This window comes from Neoarius graeffei, chromosome 7, assembly GCF_027579695.1.
Source record: "Neoarius graeffei isolate fNeoGra1 chromosome 7, fNeoGra1.pri, whole genome shotgun sequence".
NCBI classification, from domain to species: domain Eukaryota; kingdom Metazoa; phylum Chordata; class Actinopteri; order Siluriformes; family Ariidae; genus Neoarius; species Neoarius graeffei.
The window spans coordinates 9,844,789-9,869,390 of record NC_083575.1 but is presented as its reverse complement, the minus strand read 5'-3'; the positions used below and the strand labels follow the sequence as shown (position 1 = coordinate 9,869,390).

The 24,602-nt window shown below is 42.3% G+C and overlaps 1 protein-coding gene across 1 annotated transcript in view; it reads left to right on the top strand.

The window, feature by feature from the left end:
• Positions 1–24,602, top strand: part of ccdc172 (coiled-coil domain containing 172) — a 52,610-nt gene that overhangs the window by 9,306 nt on the left and 18,702 nt on the right. The window contains exons 2-3 of the mRNA XM_060924595.1: positions 267–352; positions 16,011–16,127. Coding sequence (XP_060780578.1) covers positions 267–352; positions 16,011–16,127 — 203 coding nt within the window. The remainder of the gene's footprint in view (positions 1–266; positions 353–16,010; positions 16,128–24,602) is intronic.

Sequence of the window (24,602 nt, the reverse complement as noted above, 5' to 3'; positions counted from 1 at the left end):
ACTTTTAATAATAATAATAATATATTTAATAATGTGGTATTAAAATCCCCCCCCCCGCCCACGATATGATCGTCCATCACGATGTTTGCACTGTAAACATCATCGATGCCAATTAAGGGGACATCGCACAGCCCTAATCTCACCTGAAGGTTTTTTTTTTCCTCCCTCATGAGGCTGATTTGCAGTCGATGCATATTTTTTTGGACCCTGTGTACAGCTTTCTGCACAGTTTTACCACACTGAACTTCATTCTTTCTCTCTTTCAGTGAAATCAGCCATCATCAAGGCTGAGGAGAAAATCAGGTCGTTTACTGAAAAGCTGGAGGATGCACAGACTGAACTGGATGAGAAGGTCAGGTCACTTCATCTCTTTCTTCAGTGAGATGGAGTTCCAATAATTTATTTTTTCCAGATTATTTTTGTGTGGAATTTCATCATTCATTTGGTAATAAATGCAATTATAACACTTCTGCTCTCGATAACAGAGGCATGAGGAGTCAGCCCTCAGAATGCATCGGTCGTGATATCAAAGCACTTTCTTCAAAAGAAAAAAAAAGCACAGGCACACTCGGGGCTCCTGTTACTACGTGCACGATTGCTATCCTCTTGTGTAATATTGATATCATCCTTCACACCTGATTGGATCGGAGAATAGTTTGTTTATTTATTTATTTATTTATTTATTTTTAATTTTAGACCCAGTACTCGGTACAAAAGGAATAGCTCAGATTCTCAGAAACGAGAAGTAGTGTTGCTGTATAATCTGAGCACACATCATGGACGAAGGAGGAGTGACCGCAGTATATCACTCCACTCAAAGACGTTTCTGTGATACCGGAGGTTTGGAGGAAGGGGACCTGTGAAAAAGGTCGCAAAAATGTTACAGTTGGAAAGCTGTCCCAGTACACACACGGTTTCTGGACATCATTTATTACAACATCGATTTTCACTCATCATGTTGCCCAGCTTTACTAACCAGACTCGTAAAGTTGCGTGAGCAAAGAAAAGGCAGGATCCAGGAGGATTCTTGTTTTAATCCCAGCTGTATGGACAACATCCTGGTAAAAAGGGTGATTTGTTGTATGACTGAAACTCTTCATGTGTTTATTTGGAGGGCTTCATTAAAGGTGAAGACGATCGATGGGCTGCAGCAGTGCAGAATCAATCGCTCGTTCCCACCAGATTACATTAGTTCGGTTAACCCTTCCGAGATCCTGGATTGTACTCTTGTCGCGGGGGCAGATGTGTTCGACATGAGGTTTTTTTTTATTAAATCTTTTACTGCATTTCAAGAAAAGGAATGCGTAGCCGCAAGATCCGAAACAGAATATATAATTACTGTAATAAACTAAAAAGTATCAAAGACTACGTTCAGACTGCACCCTGAAACGACCCATATCCGAATTTTTTGCCCATATGTGACCTGTATCCGATTTGTTACTGACAATCTGAACGATACAGATCCTATTTTTTTCACATGCGACCCAGGCCGCTTGGATATGTGGTCCTAATTCCGATGCATATCCGTTATTTTCACATGCGACTGCAGTCTGACCGGACAGCTCGCATTCATGCGACCTACACATCATCAACAAGAGACAAACGTCACTATTCTGCGTTGGCTAATCCCGCCTCTTTGGTGGAAAACAACAACATTTGTACAGTTTTCAGAATTTAAATAGACTTTTATAGAATTGATCAAGCTAATGGTGGATTTGGTAGGGACCTGGATGTTGATCTGTTAGCCTGATTAAATAAAACAGTTTCTATAACTGATTTATAACTTAAACCATCCTGTATTACAAGATTATAAGATTGTTCTGGAAATTTCCAGTAATTTGACACCTTCGGTCTCATTAGTCTGCTGCCCACATTAATCAGATTATTGTGCGAGTTCCGCCGCCGCCACAAAAACCCCATCGCCAGGTCTCGCCTCATCTCCATAGCAAACTGCACTGGTGTTTCTGCACCTTGAGCCAGCGCTGAGAGAAGTTGCAGAATTCAGCTGGCTATGAACAATCTAAATAAATATTTATAAAAATGTAGAAAAAGTTTATTAATATGACGAAATAAATATGTGCAAATTATTAAGCCTGAATTAAGAGTTTGGTAATCCAGCGGCCGTATCCCAAATGACTGCCTACTGAAGCTCGAGTGCACTATATAGAGTTTAAAAATCCATTACTTCCTAGTAACATGTAGTGCACTTATATAGAAATTAGAGAGACATTTAGGAGTCAACCCTCGTTACCAGGCTACACGTTTTCATTTCAGTTCAGAAACAAAAACACACACGAGACCTCACACTTTAACACTAACCAGATAATTAAACAAACAAACAAACAAAAAGAAATCATTAAACTTGAAGAGTGCGCTTTTTTTTGTTTACGTATTACGTACTGTAGATTAGGGCTGTGCGATATTGGAAAAAATGAATATCCTGATACATTTTCTCCATTTCACGATATACGATATATATCTCGATATATTGAAATCTCCTCTAAAGGACCCCATGAAATCTAACTTTTACTCTTTACTGTTTTCACTACAATCCCTGCAGATTAAATAACATTCTTGGTTAACTTTACAGGTGGTTTTCAACAACACATATTTTAAAGTTTCATGTTAGTGATTTAAATCACAATTGAGTTGAAATAAGACTATTTTTATTCAACAAAGATGTGGCACAAACTAAGGTATTAGGCAGAGACCCGTCCACCCGTAAATTTGACGGGTGATTGCCGATTTCAACGGGCAAGTATACACACAGACGGATACTGAAACGGACGATAATGCCGAAAATTTTCGCACATGAATACTCCCACATGTCGTCCGATAAATCCAGTTATGTTCCGCCCACACACGGACTGGCCATCGGGAGTAGCAGGAGTTTTCCCGGTGGGCTGGTGGTTCAGCGTGGGCCGGCGGAGAAAAAAAAAAAAAAAAACAGTTGCGCGCTGGCCTTTAATATGATAAGCAATGTTAACAGTTTGTTAAAGAAACTGTTAACATTGCTTATCATATTAAAGGCCAGCGCGCAACTGTTTGATTTTTTTTTTTTTCTCCGCTGGCCCACACTGAACCACCGGCCCACTGGGAAAACTCCCGCTACTCCCGATGGCCAGTCCGTGTGTGGTTCCGCCATCATTTACAAATCGTAAGAAACACAGTTTAATACGAAAAATACTGAAAACTTGAAATGAAAAATCAGAATATTTCATCGTTTCCGCCATTTTGGCCCGCACTGAATCTTGTAACATGCGGACTGAATAAATCGCGAATTCTGATTGGTCGAAAATTGCCAAACACCCTGCGTTGTAGTTTCCTCTTTCTTGGCGGGAGAACCGCATTTTTTTTTGCTGACTCACTCTTCTGGATCAAGATGAATCCCAACAAACGCCCCAAATTGAATGTGACAAAAACTGATTCGTTTTTCCACAAAAAGACAGAAAAGGTATGTGTGATACATTGATTAACAAGGGGGTTTCATTGGGGTATGGTAAAATAGAATACTGTTGTTTTTTTTTTTTTTTATTAAATACTGTAACTAGATCAAAAGATTATATACAATTCATTGTTGTTTATTTTCTTTTCACTTTTGTTACCAAATCAAACACCATACATACATCTGATACATTCAGGAGTGAAACTGAAAAAAATACAAAGTAAAAATATGCAATATTTCTGATCAAAAATTACACGCCATTTCACCCTGAAAATGTCCTAGAATGCAGGAAATGAAGTCTAAATTTCAAAAATTTTCTGGGGGGGCATGCCCCCAGACCCCCCTAGAGGGACTTCGCGCCTGCAGCACTCGTCTTCGCACCTGCGGCGCTTATCAGGATTATATAAAATATTATTTTTGACTGGTAAATTTCTTTTTCTGCCTAATACCCTAGCACAAACTGCAAAAACAATCTTGAAAATTTCAACAAAGGGGCAAAACAATACAGAGCTGCTCAGAGCCAGGGATGTGATTTTTCCGCGAATTCGCGGAATTCCGCTTTTTTCACCTCAAAACTTGAAGAAAATTTTTTTTCCGATTTTTCCCTCATCCACATTCGTATCCTATTCGTTCCGACTTTGTTTGAAAGATGGTAGCCTCGGATTTGCATCTTTACGTCTCGATCACGGAGGCTGCCATCTTTCAACTCTTTGTTTGAAGCGAGCTTACGTACAGCTATCTAACAAGCGCGTTCATTGGTTGTTACAGAGCGATGAGCCAATCACGTACCTCGTTTCATCTCAATGACGGAATTGCGTAAATGACGTAATTACATCAATGAGATGAAACGAGGTACATGATTGGCTCATCGCTCTGTAACAACCAATGAACGCGCTTGTTAGATAGCTGTACGTAAGCTCGCTTCAAACAAAGAGTTGAAAGATGGCAGCCTCCGTGATCGAGCGTAAAGATGCAAATCGAGTTAAAGAAATCGACAGAATAGTGAAAAAAAAGTTCCGCTGGGAATGGTTGGAGAAAAACCGCGGCTCGCCTCGGGGCGAATTACGTCACAAGGCGCGGGGCTAGCGGGCCCTGCTCGCGCTGGTTCTTTGGGGTGTGTGTGTGAGAGAGAGAGAGAGTGAGAGAGTGTGTGAGTGAGAGTGTGTGTGTGTGAGAGTGAGCGAGAGTGTGTGTGTCAGAGTTGCATGTTGACCATTAAATTGGCTTGAATTTGTTAATCATGACCAGTTTTTTTCTTGTATGTTTGCTTGCCATTTTAGTCCAATTTTTAAGTCAGAAAACCCCAGAACCCAGAAGCTTCGGGGGGCTTCCCCCCTTGTCCCCCCACCAGGCCGCTGCCCTGGACCAGCTGGGGGCCTGCGGCCCCCAGCCCCCCAGCTAAAATTTTCAGATAATTTCACCAGCCCCAAATCACATCCCTGCAGAGCTCAAACCAATAAAGTGCAAGCTCAACACTGAGAAAGACATTTAGCCTAAATAAGAAAAGTGCTCATTTATTAAATTATTTTAAAAAATAGATCTCCAAGCTATTAACCTGACTACTGAGAACCACTGGAACATTCACAATAGAGAGAGAGATTGAGGGAGAGAAGAGAGAGATCTGCAAAACATAATTTTTCTCTTTGCACACTTTTGAACTGAATGTTTTCTGGCTCTGCCTCTCAGATGTGTATAATTCCGGTACTGCCTTCTCTGTAAAATGTCTGCGACCAGGCAACTCATGTTTGGGATCGAGTGTGTTTAGTAATTTTTGGAAGCCTGGTTTTTCCACTATACTAACTGGGATCATGTCTTCGGCAATGACGTTAGTGATTGCATCCGTTATAGCTCTCCATCTCGGACTCGTTTTCTCATATGGGGGGCTTTGGAGAACGAGGCCGCTATGGTCATTTGTTTAATTTGTGGGGGGGGTTAGCTCGTGGGCAAGTAGTTCGGAGTTTAAGAGACTCTTCATACTGTACCGGGTGAGTTTCAGGTGATGGAACATATTTGTCGTGCTGCTGCCTTTCGTGATGACAGGTTTTTTTTTTTGCACACTTTACAAACTGGCATTTGCTGTTCCACGTCCTCCTCGCGATATCCAAAAAATGCCAGTTGACTGACCCCTTACTAGTTCTTTTAGGAAGTAATTTGTCGCTGAAATTGACAGAGCTTACACGGTAGCCTATGCAACACCAGCGATTGCACGAACTGAGTCAGCGCTGTAAACCGGAACCAGGAAATCTTCCCGCCGGCAGTGTTGCCAGACACTGCTAACGTTTTCCAGCCCAAAATATGTTCAAAACCCACCAAAATGCACTTAAAACCGCCCAATCTGGCAACACAACCGAAACTAGAAAATCTTCCCGGAAGTTCCTTTCAGCACCGAGATGTCACCCGGGATTGGTTGGCGAGTGCGTGACGTTATTGTTTTCTTTACCCTTAGGCAGCCTCTCGCGTTACTGCCTGAGGGACAGGGAGAAAACCACCGGAAAAGGTTTTAAACAAAAACGAAACAAACGCAAGTCAGAAGATGACCATAAAATACTCGATAGTTACGATATAATAATTTTATGTATCGCACACAGAATTTTCGCGATATATCGAGTATATTCGATATATCGCACAGCCCTACTGTAGATGTGCTTATTACGTGTCAATTTGCGCATGCGGGACACTTTTGGGTCGTTTTCCGTTCATATTGGAGATCGCATACAAGTCTCATATAATTGGTAATGTGAACGGCCTAACAAAAAAATCGGATTTCACAACAAATCGGATATGGGTCGTTTCAGGTTGCAGTCTGAACGTAGTGTAAGAAGCCCGATTTGGTTCAGCAGTGTAAGGCCGAATCCCATTTCACCCCTTGGACCAACCCCTTGGCCCTTCCCCTCCATTTTGCACGTTCACGTGAAGGGGTAGGGGTATCCCAATCCCAGTTAACGCGGAGGGGTAGGGGAAGGGGTAGGGCTTCTGTACCCCTCCAAACGGAGATTTTCCTGGAGCTGACTCCGAACGAAGGGGTTTGAGTGATTTCCCACAATGCCATGCGGATTTCAGCGAGATTTCATGCGGATTTCAGAAAGATGGCGGTTCCCGCGGCAAAAGATTGTCATAAATGTATTTTCTCCATTATTTACGTGTTTTAAGTTGTTATCCAGAGGAAACACGCCGCTTGATTCGCTTTCGAGCTGAGAATGAGCAGCGATTTCTGAAATCCAAGCTGCTGCTAAAAAGCTTTGGGAGTGAGTATTGTTTTCGGTTGCTTGACTGCGTACGTTTTGTTCTGTTATTCTCGCTTTTATTGTTTACATGAGTGTTCTGACACCTCATTCTGTCGGATGTGGTGCACGAAGCGCCAAAGATATCCCATTCAGTGGTGTTAGTTAACAAATTACACCCTGCCAGCAGAGATTTCTGGTTCTGCCTCTGGCTCTGACTGTAGCGGCTGGTCGCAGCCAATGACGCATTTGGTCGCGTTTTGCTAACGTAAATGCTGACGGAGGTACGCGATGACGTATGCGATCGTTGAAGGGCTATCCCAATACGTAAGGGTTGAATTTCAAGCCCTATCCCTTGTAGCTCAGTTTCAAGGGGAAGGGCCAAGGGGGAGGGGTAGGGGTAGAAATTAGAATTGGGATTGGGCCTAACTGAAGCTCGACCTGATTGTCGGTGAATTTCATTTTCTTGGACGTGCTGCATGTCGTCTTCAACAAGCAAGACAGCAAGTAGGCTGCTGGGGAGGGAAGTTTTTACCATATATGGCAATTTGGGGTGTTCTTTATGCAAATTAGCGTGGTCATGTACAAGTCGAGCAAGTTAGAATGGATGGGATATTTCAGTGTCTGTTTTCTATACTTGTGTGCACCTGTGTGATAAGTGCCGTCGATATTACACGTTTAACTCGTTTTTAAAAACCCAAAATGCATCTTTATGGATTTCCAAACATCGGTCGTTTTTATCCGAAGGGGGATTCTGTCATCCGTCCGTCTGTCTGTCTGTCCGTCCGTCCTGGGAAAGGTGCTCACATTCTGAAATCAACTCCTCTCACAATTTTTGGAGGAATTTTGAAACTTGCAGGATTCTTTGTTATATGTCGGTAATGGGCATATTGTAATTTCGTTCAATTCAGTCACGTTTTGCCAGAGTTACAGCCCTTGATTAACAAAATTATACTTTGACGATGTCATGAGAGTGTGTTTTCTTTCTGAAATCAACTCCTCTCACAATTTGTGGAGGAATTTCACCAAACTTGGCAAAAGGCCTTGTTATATGACAGTTATACGCAGATTGTAATTTCATTTAATTTAGGCAATTTTTACCAGAGTTATGCCCTTGATTATTAACAAACTTGTACTTTGGCAATTTCATCAAGGTGCGCTTGCTTTCTGAAATCAACTTCCCTCACGGTTTTTATCCCCCGCTGGCTGAAAGGCCCAAAGGGGGATTATGTCGTGGCGATGTCCGTCCGTCTGTCCTAGGAAGGGTACTCACCTTCTGAAATCATCAACTCTCTCAATTTTTGGAGGAATTTCACAAAACTTGACAGGATTCTTTGTTATATGTTGGTAATACACAAATTGCAATTGTGTTCAATTCAGTCGCATTTTACCAGCATTATGGCCGAGTTGCCAGCGTGGGATTTTGTGCTCTCAGAGCTCTCTTATTTTTTATACTTTGTTAAAGGAGAACTGAAGTCATTTTTAAACTTGCTTTATTTCTTAATTAACGTGTTATTCAATTACGTTTTCCGTTTTAGTAACCTTATATCGTGATTCGTATTGGCAACTAATTGCAATTAAATATGTGTCAGAAAACAGAATCCAGGGACACATGTCGGCCCGGGGGCATTTTGAGTTATTGACAGATTCAGAAAGTACAGTTTCTAAGCTTTCCAATGATGTCTTCCATGTGGAGAGCTGACAATATTTGAAGAATGTGTGGCCATTTGAAAGTGTATACCTCTTAAAACAGAAAAGGGAGAAAATCGCCCTCAAAGTTTTCCATCTCAGCTACTCTGGGTGTAGGGCGGGCACATAATGGTGCTTATTTGCATGACATTAAGGAAAGCCCTACCCCCTACGAGCTAGCACGATACTACTTTCATGTAAACAAAGATCACCACGTCAATTTTCCTTCCATGCAAAGTATGCCCAACACAATTATGAAGTACAAAAATAAGTCCTAAAGTATACTTTAACGTTTTGTGGTTGAAAAATTACTCACACCGTAAGAAAGAAAGATAGCACAATGATGACACAACTAACACAACGCTAGTTTCATGTAAAGCCTCGGTCACAACCGGCCGTACCGTGCTCCTACAGCCGGTCTACACGCAAAAAACGCAAGAGAGCGCACGTGAAACGCACGAGAGCGCGCGTGTGACGTGCTGATTTTCGAGCCGCAGAGGTTCTTTGTCATGTCAAACAAACTCTACGGGCGCTTACGTTTTTTTTCAGGTTGCAAGACAAACTTACAGCCAACGCGCGTCTTTCTCCGTGAACAAAAAAAAACAAAAACGCAGCAATTTGGGAAACGCCAAAAATCGCACGGCCAAAAAATCGTACGTCTGGTTGTGACCTAGGCTTAACCAAACCACAACACTCTCCGTTACATGCAAAAATAACCACACAGCCTTAGATTAATAAACTCACCCCATCAGAAAGAGAAACGGCGCCTTGCACACACCAATGCCTCCGATGGAATGTAATCCTAGAACAGTCCGTGTATCATCCGATCATTCAAGTATTCCATTCAATCTGGAAAACGAGGTTGCGGTTTTTTTTTTGCTAGAAATGGTCATCTCCGATGTAAATACGGTGTGTCTGTTTGCTTCGCGGTGTTTCAGCTCCTCTGCGCTCTGTTTAGCTTGCTCATTCCATAGTGAAATTACATGCCTGTATGCAGTTAAGTAGCCACGAGCTCAGCTTGTATCATACAGCTGATTCGCGGAAAACAACAACAAAAGACTTAAATCATCATGTGAATGGCCCATATGGTAATTTACCCACACCCCCCAGCAGGCTACAGTCCTGACAAAAACGAGACAATTTGCAACAAAAAAATGTATGCTTTTCCAACAAAACAATCTATTATCTGAAATACTGATTGCATTCTTCAAGATCTCAACTTGCACATGATGGAAAAAAACAAAAATCACAAATTTCGAAAAAAATGCTTCTTTTGCGATTATCTCGGATTCGTTTCGGCCGACATGTGTCCCTGGATTCGGTGAGGGGTAACATATTATACTTATCGGCCTATTCGGTTTTTAGCCATGTTGAATTTAGTTCGTTTGGTCCACGGCAGGCGTCGCTTATCCGCGCGATCTTCACGAGACTTGTGCGAGACTTCGAAACGTGAAGTGTCAGCCAGGTGTCAGTGCCGCCATTTTGAAAACTGTTTTCCAAACGAAATATTGCACAAAAACGAGTTTAAATGACGATTACTGCCTACTTTTTTCAAACTTTCCTGATTGCTATCAAAACAAACAAAACTTCCGGCTTGATTACGTCAACATTCGAAAGAGGGCGCGCGTGTCTTTTGACAACGTTGGCAGATGTTGGTCACTTTGATTATTTCCGCTGTACGTTTTACTTCCGTCCTGCGATGTCTCGCACAGGTCTCAGCGAATCTCGTTTACGGCCATTGCTTTGACATACCGATATGGACTGATATATTACACAGGGATCCCAGACGTCCGCTATTTAGCGGAATTCCGCTATTTTTCTAGCCAAAGTGGTGGTGTTTTTTTTTTTTTTTTAAATTTCTTGTATATCCGTTAAAAAATATGTTTAAGTAAAATGACCAGGAGAATACGTTCTGATTTGGTTTGCTTGTTTAGCGATGTTTTTGTCAGCTTCGTTTGTTCTCGTTGACATTCGGGAACACTCGGAAGTTAAATTGATGTAAATACCGCGAGACTGTACGCGATAGAACGAGAAAACAATATGGCTGCGCCCATTTGCTAGAAAATGTGTTTTAACTCCGTTCGTGCTTTTGTTTCTAATGCGTTGAACTTAATTCAATATGCAGGGCTGTGAAATTTCCGCGGATTCTGTCGCGAAAAATATCATCTTCACAAAATGGCTATTTTTGCATTAAATCATTGGGGGGGTCTAGTCGGTTTTAATAGCCTTGCATGAGACCGGTGGCTCAATACAGCCGGACTCGCGGAGTTTTATGCCAGCTGAGCATGGAACACGTCTTGACTGCGACTCGTGCATAACAGAGCTAAAAACAGCTATTGTGTGACCTGCACTGCCTACGTGAATTCTGTACTTACAGGGTGTAAGATCAGACATAGTTAAGATGCCATCAAAAAGGAAAGCTAAGGAGGTGTTTGAGAGAGATGCAAAGAGGGCTAGAAAAGAACACACAGACAGACTGAAGGAAAAGATGAAGAAGAACAAGTTTGCAAAACTGAAAGTGATGGTGTTAAAGAAAAGAAAATTAAAAGACTTTCATTAGATGCTGTTTGACAGACTATGAACATTTTGTAAATAGCTTTAATAGAGGAATGCAAATACTATAGAACTAATAACCAGTGTTGGGCACGTTACTTTCAAAAAGTAATTAGTTATAGTTACTAGTTACTTTTCCCAAAAAGTAACTGAGTTAGTAACGGAGTTACTTTGTCATAAAAGTAACTAATTACCAGTGAAAGTAATTATTCCGTTACATTTTGTGTCCCCCCCCCAAAACAAAAAAACAAATTCAATTAGTGTAATCATAATAAAAGTAAATGTGTTTAATGACTGAAATGGACACTTAACAGAACCAGTTAGTAACGTTATCTACACTACATTAATATTTTTGTGGGACAATGTGAGATAAGACATCTATCAAATGTAATATATTTTTGTAGTTATTAAAATTGTTACTAATTACTGGCCACTGACGAGGACAAACGCTTTGTTCCTCGACATAATGTGCATTGCACGTAGACATTTTTGCCTTTTATTTCAAGTAATGAAAAGTCCTGGCTGTATTTCCAGTGTGAAAGCGCAGTGCTGGGCTGACCGCTCGCCATCGCTGGGTCTTCCGATTGAAAGTGTGTGCAGTAGTGCAGTAGGCGGAGCCTACCTACGTATGTTGTCCAAAGCTACTCTGATTGGCTGACTATGCCGTTGTCTCGCGTCTCCCCGCCCCACACTAAAGCAGAGGAAAGAAAGGCTGAACGAGCAGCGCGCCAGATGAAAACAGCTTTAATAAAGTAACGCAGAGCATTTTATTGTAAGTAACGGGAGCGGCGTTATAACGATGTAAAAAGTAATTAGTTAGATTACTTGTTACTAAAAAAAGTAACGCCGTTAGTAACGCCGTTTATTTCTAACGCCGTTATTCCCATCACTGCTAATAACTAATAGCATTACTGAAAGATGAATTGAAAGAAATAGCTGGGAGTGATGCAAAGAGGAATAGAAGGAGCCAGAAGTAAAAGAAAAGATGTAAATAATATATTAGATAAGAAACATTAGTTTTTTTAAACTTTTGCTCTGTAGACAAGAGACATTGTGACAGACTCTTGGAAAAAGCCAGGACATAATACAAGAATTAAGTGTAATTTGGAAGACAACAGGTATCTCTCACTTAAATATTGAGCATGATTTTTCACAAAGTCATTTTGAAAGGCCTATCAAAGTTTTCTTTTATTAACATTTCTTTAAATTGTTATTTACACATTTTTTTTTTAACTTTTATTTTGATTAAGACATAAAATACATAGGCACTTATTAGATATTTCAAGGTATTTTACATGGATCTTTCATTTTAAAAGAGAAAACTGTTGATAGGTATTTTATATGGCAAAATGAAGACCAATGCCATGTACACACGTAGCCGGGTATTTTTAAAACCGAACATTTTCCCCCCCTCCGTTTATAAAAATGTTTTATCCACACCACCTCGTCTTCGAAAAAAATCCCTTCCACACATAACCGAACATCTGCGTTTTCAATCACATTCATAAGCATTCCAAACCTGTAGATGGCATTATTTCCCCAAATCCTACCCCCTAATCACATCGCCTGTGCTCTTGGAGCAGTAGTTGGGCTTCTAAAATTAAACATGTAAATAGCACCTGCACAATAATTAACACTTTCAAGGCACTACTCCGATCCATTACTCTTTAGCTAGCCGCACACTACGCCGATTTTCAGCGTACCGAGCCAACTGAAGTCGCGAGTCAGGCGTAAAGACTAGTTTTCGATTGGTACCGACTCATCTCACAGCCGATTCGAAAAACTAATCGGGAGCCAGACTGATCGGCGAGAGTCGCTAGCAATAGCCAATCATATCTTTCGCATATAACACGTGACATCATTAAACACAATTTCTAGCGCGAGAACTACGTGTTGGTAGCACCTAATGCAGGTATATACTGTAATTCCATAGACTGAAGCTTTATCCATAGACACAGTGGGCTGGAAAGCCACTCTGCTCAAGTTGTGTGGCTGAATTCCAAATCGCTTTAACTCCCCTATATAAGTGCACTATTTAAGGCTGGAAATAATAGCTCATGCGGCCTAGATAGTGCGCTACATATTCCATGTTGTGTCATTTGTAATTCAGCCTGTAGCATCTTCAGGTGTTGGATTTAACAGTAACGATATCCAATAGCCAATCACAAAGCTATTAAGTTGTCACGTGTCGCTTCAATCGCGACTGCACTCGTCAACAGTCGGGGGATATGTGCGTGCCCTGTCGGGAGTCGGCTCTGAAATGGGTCGGGTCGGTTCGGTACCGCGTGGATCGCCGTGGTGTGCGGCTAGCTTAAGTCCATGCTTAATCTGGCTTCTGCAGTAAACAAAGGTTGCACGTTTGACGTCAGGGCAGAGTTGTTGTCATTTTTTTGGCGCAGATTGTGACGTTCTAAAACGCAAAACTCCAGTTATCTCTGTCTACACGAAAAGGCATACACGGAGTTTTCAAAAATCTTCACTTTGCCCGGAGTTTTTTTAAATATTTGTTTTTGATGTGTTTTCATGTGGATGACAGGCCAAAACGTAGAAAAATATCTTCGATTTAGCAGATACCCGGCTACGTGTGGACGGGGTCTCAGACTATTCAAATATTTACTTGTTGAGATCAATTTTTTACTTGCAGGAAATGCTCAGAATACACCATATAACACCTAAAATGGCTTGGTGAAAACCCCCCCCGTTTTCCTCGGATTTCTTATTTACAACTTCACAGCCCTGAATATGTCGTGGAAAAAAAGATATCGTCCATAAAAGAGATAGTGGAACAGTGTCCGGGTTAGAAGAAGTATATTCTTCAAAGCTACATTTTCATCTAATTTTTATAGCTAAATAACAATTTTTTTTTTTTTGCCACTTACTGTAAAATACCAAATAATAGCCCGGGCGATTATTTGTCTCAATCACGTAAGAGACCCGGCGCGTATTAGAGACTAGGCGGCTATTTGGAACAGGCGATTAATTCCTTCTTCACAAACACCTTCCCCAAAATCTACCTCAAAACGGGGAAAAAATCATTCTCAGATAGGCCTACTTTTAACCAGTATAACTTACAGTTTGTTTAGAGTTAGATTACAGATAGCACGGTGCCGACTTCGGGGAATTTTGAAGACGCAGAATGCATCTTCGCATGGCACAGTCGGGGTGGATAAAGGACAAATCACACACCTTTTCCTGTTAATGACTAGTTAAGCGCATGCTTTACAAAATAATCAAGGAACCACACCATTGTCTGTGCGCAGCACTGTGATTTAATTACTCTGCAAAGTTATGGTCACTTGCTATCACCCTCACCCATGCAGCCTCCACCCTTTGCGCTTCGCGATGTCTGTCAATCTGAAATTGCATGGAGGGCGCGACGTTGAAGCAACATAATTAGGGTGCGAAGTGTCAAACCAAAGGGTTTTTTCTTATGCTGAAAAATAAGTGACCTGCAGTGGCTACATACTGTCATCTTGCATCACGTTTCTCTCCAAGACGTCTCCCTATTTGGCCGATATGATCCTATTCCCCGAGTGAGTTGGTACGGTGGCTCGACCCCGCAGAAAACTTAAAGTTCGGATGAAAGTTAGTTGAATAGGTTACTGACTTGTAGGCCTACATGTTGCCTGCCTGACGCGTGCTTCTGCCCAACGTGCACGACAGATTACTTGTTGAAAAGGCCCCTTGGATTAGATTGGCCGCGAGCAGACTGAAATGCATGTTAGAACGCTCTCACCTTTTTTGTAAAGCGTCTTCCAGATCCGAATGGGTAAGGGCAAGTGAAATGGTATAAGGTCTTTAATAAAACTCAGTGTGTGCTTTGACGCATGCATTCGGCAATTTAGGTCGTTTAACAGAAGCAGCAGTCCAACCTTGGAAACCCGCAGTCCTCAATGTCACCACACACGCTGGCTTTCGTTGGGTATACCCAAAGGGGTGGCTAAGACATCTGTCAAAAGTTACGGAGTTGCATTCCTCAAGAAATATTACGGTAGACCAAGATTATAACACTGAAATGGCATGTTTATTATCACGTAACAAAATGTTGTAAACAGTATTATAGAAATAATTTCATTCATTCATTCATTCATTCATATTGTTTCGGTAGAAAACTATGCAATGCAAAATCGTTTAAACACCAGAAAACCAGAAAAGTGCTGGGCCTCAAGATTCTAGATAGAACGTTCGGACGCTTTTTTTTTTTTTTTTAGACCCCGGCGAGTATTCGGAACCGGCCTTTATTTGTCACAACACACGCGTACACCCGGCCGTTAAAGGGAACTCGGCGGTTAATTGGAACTCGGCTATTATTTGGTATTTTACGGTATGTCATTGATTACAAAATATGGCATCAAATAGATACACATTATTGTTAAATTCTGTTGCTTTTCTATGTTAAATCTATGTAAAAAACGTGTTCTATAGCATCTTTAAATGTTAAAATCTCAGCAGCTTCAGGGGGCTTTCAGCGCCCTTGACCCCTGCTGATAGTTTCTTACATTCCTCTATTTTTTTCAATTACTGCTGGGATCCCTGATTACAGAGCATAGTTCAAACACTCATAACTTGCTATAGCAGTGATAAAATAGCGATCAAAAATGCATTCCTATATTTAATAAAATGAGATAAATAGAATGTTGATGATAAAAAAAAATTTGCCTTCAGTTCTCCATTAATCTCGGTAAACTAAACTAAACAGGATAAGAAGTACCCCTTACATTCAGGACATGAGTACTGGTTCTACGCACTCTGTTAATAAATGAGACTCTGAAGGCAAACAGAGAGAACGCTAGCATTCAGTGGAAAAGGTGTGAAATACATTCCACAGGTATTTTTGAAGTAGATTAGTTCCGACTGCATTGGACTCATCGTGTCTTTCACACCTCACTGACCTGACAAAGAAACATTGCGATCTTCTTTCCCAGCACACAAACTCTCATCAGTTCTCCTATTACAAACAAAATGATCTGTTGAAACACTGCAGGCACAATGAGCTTGACTTCTGCGTTCCGTATAAAGACTGATGCCTTACTAACATTCAAACGAGGTGTGTTGGAACTGTATTGCAGCTCGGTGATGGAGAGACTCTACTCTGTTCACAGGCTCGGCTCGAGTCTGAAGTGATGCTGCAGCTGAATTTGATCAAGAGACAGCACCATGAAATAGAGAAGACGAAAGCGGACTTGCTCGAGCGACAGACCGGGCTCAGACAGGAGCTGGTGCGTACAGAGTTCTTACTAGAGTTACTTCAGTATCAGCAATTTGTTGCTATAATTGCATGAAACGGTGAAACAGGAAGCGAAGCTGGAAAGCAGGCAGTTGGGAAAACAAATACAGACGCAGGGAAGATCAGGAAGAAGATCCCAAATGAAACCGACATGAGAAATTACGACAGAGTCGAAAATGATTGATCAGCGTTTCGCACGCTTGGAAATCTCTTTCTCGGATGTTATAAAGGCTGTTTTAATTCCATTTATTCAGGAATAAAACTCTTCTGGGTGTGATGTGACAGGACAACATTGCACTTGTGATGTGGCCAGACATGAAGCAGAGCTACTGTTCTATAACCACTTTGCAGTTGATTATTTTCTGAAAACGACACATCCGGGTCAGACATGTTACTCCTCTGACACCGCAACAGTTCGCACAGGATGGCAGTTTTTCAATTTACTTGTAAACAACATTGTGATTTTTATCCACTGTTAGTTATGTTTAACGTTACGCCCATGAGACAGTTTAGTTCCTGTTCTCACTGATCATATCGCAGATAAACAGTCATTCCATCACCAGCCTCCTTTTTTTTTTTCAGCTTGTCACATGACTGAAAAAAAATGTTCAAGCAGAACGTCTCTTGCCTCTCTCGTCTTCTTCTGCTTATCCGGGGCCGGTTCGCGGAGGGAGCAGTCTGAGCATGGAAGCCCAAACTTCCCTTTCCCCAGACACCTCGGCCAGCTCCTCGGGAAGAACACTGAGGCGTTCCCAGGCCAGCCGAGAGACATGGTCTCTCCAGCGTGTCCTGGGTCTTCCCCGGGGCCTCCTCCCGGGGAGACATGCCTGGAACACCTCCCCAGGGAGGCGTCCAGGAGGCATCCGAAAGAGATGCCTGAGCCACCTCAGCTGGTTCCTCTTGATGTGGAGGAGCAGCGGCTCTACTCCGAGCTCTTCCCGAGTGACTGTGCTTCTCACCCTATCTCTAAGGGAGCGCCCAGCCACCCTGCGAAGGAAACTCATTTCGGCCGCTTATATCCGTGATCATCTTCTTTCGGTCATTACCCAAAGCTCATGACCATAGGTGAGAGTCGGAACGTAGATTGACCGGTAAATCGAGAGCTTCGCCTTTTGGCTCAGCTCCTTCTTCACCACGACGGACCGGTAAAGCGACCGCATCACTGCGGAGGCCGCACCGATCCGCCTGTCGATCTCACGCTCTATCCTTCCCTCACTCGTGAACAAGATCCCGAGATACTTAAACTCCTCCACTTGAGGCAGGACTTCTCCACCAACCTGGAGAGGGCAAGCCACCCTTTTCCCGTCGAGAACCATGGCCTTGGACTTGCAGGTGCTGATTCTCATCCCAGCCGCTTCACACTCGACTGCAAACCGCCCCAGTGCATGCTGAAGGTCCTGGTTTGGAGAAGCCAACAGGACAACATCATCCGCAAAAAGCAGAGATGAAATCCTGTGGTTCCCAAACAGGATTCCTTCCGGCCCCTGGCTGCACCTAGAAATTCTGTCCATAAAGATTACAGTTAGGTCCATAAATATTTGGACAGAGACAACATTTTTCTAATTTTGGTTCTGTACATTACCACAATTTATTTTGAACAAAACAATTCAGATGCAGTTGAAGTTCAGACTTTCAGCTTTAATTCAGTGGGTTGAACAAAATGATTGCATAAAAATGTGAGGAACTAAAGCATTTTTTAAACACAATCCCTTCATTTCAGGGGCTCAAAAGTAATTGAACAAATTAAATAATTGTAAATAAAATGTTCATTTCTAATACTTGGTTGAAAACTCTTTGTTGGCAATGACTGCCTGAAGTCTTGAACTCATGGACATCACCAGACGCTGTGTTTCCTCCTTTTTAATGCTCTGCCAGGCCTTTACTGCAGCGGTTTTCAGTTGCTGTTTGTTTGTGGGCCTTTCTGTCTGAAGTTTAGTCTTTAACAAGTGAAATGCATGCTCAATTGGGTTGAGATCAGGTGACTGACTTAGCCGTTCAAGAATATTCCACTTCTTTGCTTTAATAAACTCCTGGGTTGCTTTGGCTTTATGTTTTGGGTCATTGTCCATCTGTATTATGAAACGCCGACCAATCAGTTTGGCTGCACTTGGCTGGATTTGAGCACACAGTATGTCTCTGAATACCTCAGAATTCATCCAGCTGCTTCTGTCCTGTGTCACATCATCAATAAACACTAGTGACCCAGTGCCACTGGCAGCCATGCATGCCCAAGCCATCACACTGCCTCCGCCGTGTTTTACAGATGATGTGGTATGCTTTGGATCATGAGCTGTACCACGCCTTCGCCATACTTTTTCCTTGCCATCATTCTGGTAGAGGTTGATCTTGGTTTCATCTGTCCAAAGAATGTTCTTCCAGAACTGTGCTGGCTTTTTTAGATGCTTTTTTAGCAAAGTCCAATCTAGCCTTTTTATTCTTGAGGCTTATGAGTGGCTTGCACCGTGCAGTGAACCCTCTGTATTTACTTTCATGCAGTCTTCTCTTTATGGTAGATTTGGATATTGATACGCCTACCTCCTGGAGAGTGTTGTTCACTTGGTTGGCTGTTGTGAAGGGGTTTCTCTTCACCATGGAAATTATTCTGCGATCATCCACCACTGTTGTCTTCTGTTGGTGTCCAGGTCTTTTTGCATTGATGAGTTCACCAGTGCTTTCTTTCTTTCTCAGGATGTACCAAACTGTAGATTTTGCCACTCCTAATATCGTAGCAATTTCTCCGATGGGTTTTTTCTGTTTTCGCAGCTTAAGGATGGCTTGTTTCACCTGCATGGAGAGCTCCTTTGACTGCATGTTTTCTTCACAGCAAAATCGTCCAAATGCAAGCACCACACCTCAAATCAACTCCAGGTCTTTTATCTGCTTGAGAATGACATAACGAAGGAATTGCCCACACCTGCCCATGAAATAGCCTTTGCGTCAACTGTCCAATTACTTTTGGTCCCTTTAAAAACAGGGTGTCACATGTTAAAGGTGGGGTACGAGATTTTGGAATAACGGTTCCCGCAAGCCATATTTTGAAAAGAAACAAGCCCGCCCTCGCCATGCTCCCACCCCCCGCGTCTCATTAAGTTAGAGTGTAGAGAGCTTGGGAAAATAGCTCAAACTTTCTCATTTAAACTGTGTTTTCAGCCCCAATTTTCACTCCACACACATAATTTTCTCAAAAGTAGTAGCCACACTTGTCCTGATTCACACAATGTGTCTACCTAAACGATAGGATTTACAGTTTTTGAATGAGAAGCCTGAAAGTGAGGAGAGGGCAGGCGCGCAGCCCCATAGACTGCCATTATAAACTTGGCAGAAAAGTCACTCGTTTTTAACTCGCTCTAGTGACGTCATTTTTTGCACTACAGACAAAAAATTACATCAGTGTGTTCAGGAGATCCTTGTGGCGCTCACTGTGAAAGAATTTTGTGAATATCTCCTTCCGTTTTCATGTAAATCCCCGTTGTTTGGAGGGACCTTTTTCTGTGCATTTCTGTCTCTCCCTGCTGAGCGCGGGTTGGGGGAGGGGCTGCTCGCTCTCTCACACACACACACACACACACACACACACACACACAGAAGGGCCGGGCTGCTAGCGGGCTTCAGTCTGATTGACGTGTCAGTATCCAATCATTTTGAGGTGGTACCTCAATAGGATTGGATGGCGTTTTTCCTTTATTTTACACTGTAGACTGGATTAAAATATTTCGTTTTTGGGTCAAACCTTCTATTGTACTGCTTGCAACATGGATGTGAGGAGCTTTTCAAGCAATATGGTAAAAAATACTCCTGAAAAAAATCTCATACCCCACCTTTAAGGAGCTGAAACTCCTAAACCCTTCATCCAATTTTAATGTGGATCCCCTCAAATGAAAGCTGAAAGTCTGGACTTTATGTCCATGTCCATTATATAACTATAACCTGAATATGTTTCAGTAAACAGGTAAAAAAACAAAATTTGTGTCAGTGTCCAAATATATATGGACCTAACTGTATGAACAGAACCGGTGACAAAGGGCAGCCCTGCCGGAGTCCAACATGCACTGGGAACAGGTCTGACTTACTGCCGGCAATGCGAACCAGACTCCTGCTCCGTTCGTACAGGGACCGGACAGCCCTTACAGAACGTCTCTACTTTCTAATAATCATACACAAAATACACAGTGCTGTCGACAATTATTGGCACCCACACCTGCCAACTATTACACTTTGCCCGGAATCATTACGCTTTTCACAGTCTCGCTACGGATTTTCATGAATTTGTTACGGTTTTACGTAATTTTATATATTTTTTTCTGTTTTTTTTTTGTGTAGAAATAAAAGAAAAACAAACCTTTGTTGATATTAACGTCATTAACATCTCATCTCATTATCTCTAGCCGCTTTATCCTGTTCTACAGGGTCGCAGGCAAGCTGGAGCCTATCCCAGCTGACTACGGGCGAAAGGCGGGGTACACCCTGGACAAGTCGCCAGGTCATCACAGGGCTGACACATAGACACAGACAACCATTCACACCTACGGTCAACTTAGAGTCACCAGTTAACCTAACCTGCATGTCTTTGGACTGTGGGGGAAACCGGAGCACCTGGAGGAAACCCACGCGGACACGGGGAGAACATGCAAACTCCACACAGAAAGGCCCTCGCCGGCCCCGGGGCTCGAACCCAGGACCTTCTTGCTGTGAGGCGACAGCGCTAACCACTACACCACCGTGCCGCCCACGTCATTAACATTGAAAATAAAAACCTGAAAACTTCTCTGTTAAACTCGGCCGTTGTTTTGACACTCGGCGCTGCTGCCATCTTACTTCCTTGTACAGTGCGTACTGGGTTGCGAAATGACCAAAGAATCATTATTGGCTCTGGCTATTTTTAGCACAACAGTATTCAGCGTCAACACCGTTGGTCAGTTGCTCGATACAAGCACACGATCGTGTCATGGATGGTAATGACCTAATTTCTAAACAAAAATGCAAGTTGCAGACATTTCAAGAGGAATACTCAAAAAGCTATCCAGGTGTTAGACTTCCTTCACGAAAGAGGGAAATCCTTGCGCTGCCAGGACTTTTCAATCGGACATGAAGGAATCAGCAACATCAGAGACCACGTGGGTACCGTACCACGGTAACATCAGTTGGAAAGTATGCAGTCAAAGGTAATTTTTAATATGGTTTTGAATTTTTGTGTCACGAGTGGCAGGAGGAAGGTAACCAAGACAGCTAACACATATTTCAAAAGTCATCTGCAAAACAGTGCAGTAGATCCCAATTTTCTGGTTTAAACTGCTTAAAAGCATTTTCCGTCAGAGGGCTTCAACCCCCTGAACCTACCACCAGGGCATCACCCTGGACCCGACCCTGGTGATGACTCTTTGGGTTTTTGGTTTCCAAAAGCTGGCAGGAACGGGCACCCCTTGTAAAGATGAGCTTTTCTTTGAATAAATTTATTTTAATTAAAGGTTGGGTTTTTCTCATTTTTTCAGTGTAAGATGAAGCAACTTCATGAAAAGGCGGATTTTTTTCGAAAACCCTTTTAATAATCTTAACAAGGGGTGCCAATAATTTTGTAGGGCACTGGGAATGTTCACTATTATCAGGCTTAGAAATGCTCAATGCATTTTTACACATCTATCCAAACTGTAACAAAATAAAGGGACATAATAGAGATTTTTATTGATTAGAAACCAGTAAAACCATTCAAATCCATCATTTTATGAGCAATTATTGAGGTACATTTCAGTGCATTGACAATTAAATGTTGTATTATTCCTGTTTGTATGTTGCAACGTATTCAGATTATTTGAGTAATTCTATTTGATATTGAAACATTTACATTTTCTATATATTTATTTTGTAATTCTGTTTTATCTGAAGTTATTTTTAGAATGCATTTTTCTCTTTTCATTGTAAAGTGCTTTGAGTTGCATTTTTATGTATGAAATGTCTCATCTCATCTCTCTAGCCGCTTTATCCTGTTCTACAGGGTCGCAGGCAAGCTGGAGCCTATCCCAGCTGACTACGGGCGAAAGGCGGGGTACACCCTGGACAAGTCGCCAGGTCATCACAGGGCTGACACATAGACACAGACAACCATTCACACTCACATTCGCACCTACGGTCAATTTAGAGTCACCAGTTAACCTAACCTGCATGTCTTTGGACTGTGGGGGAAACCGGAGCACCCGGAAGAAACCCACGCGGACACGGGGAGAACATGCAAACTCCGCACAGAAAGGCCCTCGCCGGCCACGGGGCTCGAACCCGGACCTTCTTGCTGTGAGGCGACAGCACTAACCACTACACCACCGTGCCACCCTGCAGCGCTCGAAACTAACGGTGTCCCGATGTCCCGGGGACCATAAAAAAATGTCATCGGGACACAAAATTATCATATCTGGGACAATCCCGGGACAATGGAAAAAAAAACAGATCTAGAAAAAAAAAGTTCTACATTAATATTATTTACAAAGCCGTAACACATACGTAGACATTCACCTAATTTGTCAATTTTAATTTTAAAACGTTAACAGCGAAAAATACATAGTAGCTACACTTTCGATGCACCTGCATCCGTAGGCTACAGAGCAGCGCATTCTGTTCTAGAATCTTCGGCCGGAGTCCGCATTATATGGACTTGGAATGGAATTGCTACCGCACACGCTGCGCCGACTCTTGCCAGAACAAAAATGCTGAAGTGGTTGAAGCGGACCGACCGCGGGGAAGAAACTGAAAGCCCAGACATAACGTCTCCGGGACCTTCAGGATCCAAAGTGTCATCGCCTGGTCTGCAGGCAACGCTAGCAACTGAATGAACTTAATGAACACTGTTAGACACGTTATAAAATACAACAGGAATGATGTGGATGATATTGACGGAAGATACCGTTCAACAGAATAAGTGAGTTTTCTTGGTGTCTTTCTAGTTCAGAAAGTTTAGTCAGTCAGCAGCACAACTAGGCTCGGACCTGGCACTATGTTGATGTTTCGGCAGCGAAAGTTCATAAAATGGATAACGGAAAGTTCATAAAAATGGGAAAGTTCATAAAAATGGATAACGGTCTCATCTCATTATCTGTAGCCGCTTTATCCTGTTCTACAGGGTCGCAGGCAAGCTGGAGCCTATCCCATCTGACTACGGGCGAAAGGCGGGGTACACCCTGGACAAGTCGCCAGGTCATCACAGGGCTATGGATAACGGTAATGGTGAAAATGATAAGTTGGCCTTATAAGTGCCAACAGATATTCAAGGTATAAGTAGATGAAATGAACATAAAAGGGGTCTTATTTTCAACTAAAGTGTACTGCAGATGTAGGGAGTTGAAACATTTTCTGAATGAGCTAGTTGGCCCCTTTAAATAAACGGGTATCTATTCATACAGTGAGATCGCCAAAGTTTAATAAACTGAAAATGCAATAACTGTAATTTTGAAGTAGATGATGTATCGGACATGTGTCACTTGTGTTTTGTGACTTATTGTAAAAATGATATAAAGGGTTCAAAATCGCATAGTTACAAATATAATAGTAACTTCATATGATAATATTAACCACTGGTTATTTCAGAGAGGAAAAAAAATGGGGACACTATTGCTTCCATTCGGGACAATACAACACAGAATTCGGGACCACTGGGGGACACAAAGAAAAGAAGTTAATTTCGAGCCCTGCCGCCCTGTATGAAATGTGTTTTACAAAATAATAATCTCATCTCATCTCATTATCTCTAGCCGCTTTATCCTTCTACAGGGTCACAGGCAAGCTGGAGCCTATCCCAGCTGACTACGGGCGAAAGGCGGGGTACACCCTGGACAAGTCGCCAGGTCATCACAGGGCTGACACATAGACACAGACAACCATTCACACTCACACCTACAGTCAATTTAGAGTCACCAGTTAACGAAACCGGAGCACCCGGAGGAAACCCATGCGGACACGGGGAGAACATGCAAACTCCGCACAGAAAGGCCCTCACCGGCCACGGGGCTCGAACCCGGACCTTCTTGCTGTGAGGCGACAGCGCTAACCACTACACCACCGTGCCGCCCTGTATGAAATGTGTTTTACAAAATAATAAGAATAATTATTATTGTTTTTGTTATGTGGTATGGAGATCTCGTTCTTTTTTAATTTCCCTGAGGGAACTCTCCCAAAGGGATCAAGAAAGTTCTATCTAATCTAATCTTATTTAGTAAGGCCATAAATCATGAATTGTAATAGCAGACTTGAACCACTAGAGGTCAGAATTAGTCCAGATTTACTCCCAGTTTTTCAGATTTGTTCTACCAAATTTTATAAACATATAGGAGGTCAGTTGTTCTTCTATTTTGAGTCATTGTTTGCAAGAGAAGGATGGCCAGCTCATCACTGAGAAGTTAAAGCCCAGTCTCACAATACTGATAACTGTAACTACAACAATAACGATAACTGCAAATAAATCGGTACCCTGGAGTTTATGTGGTCG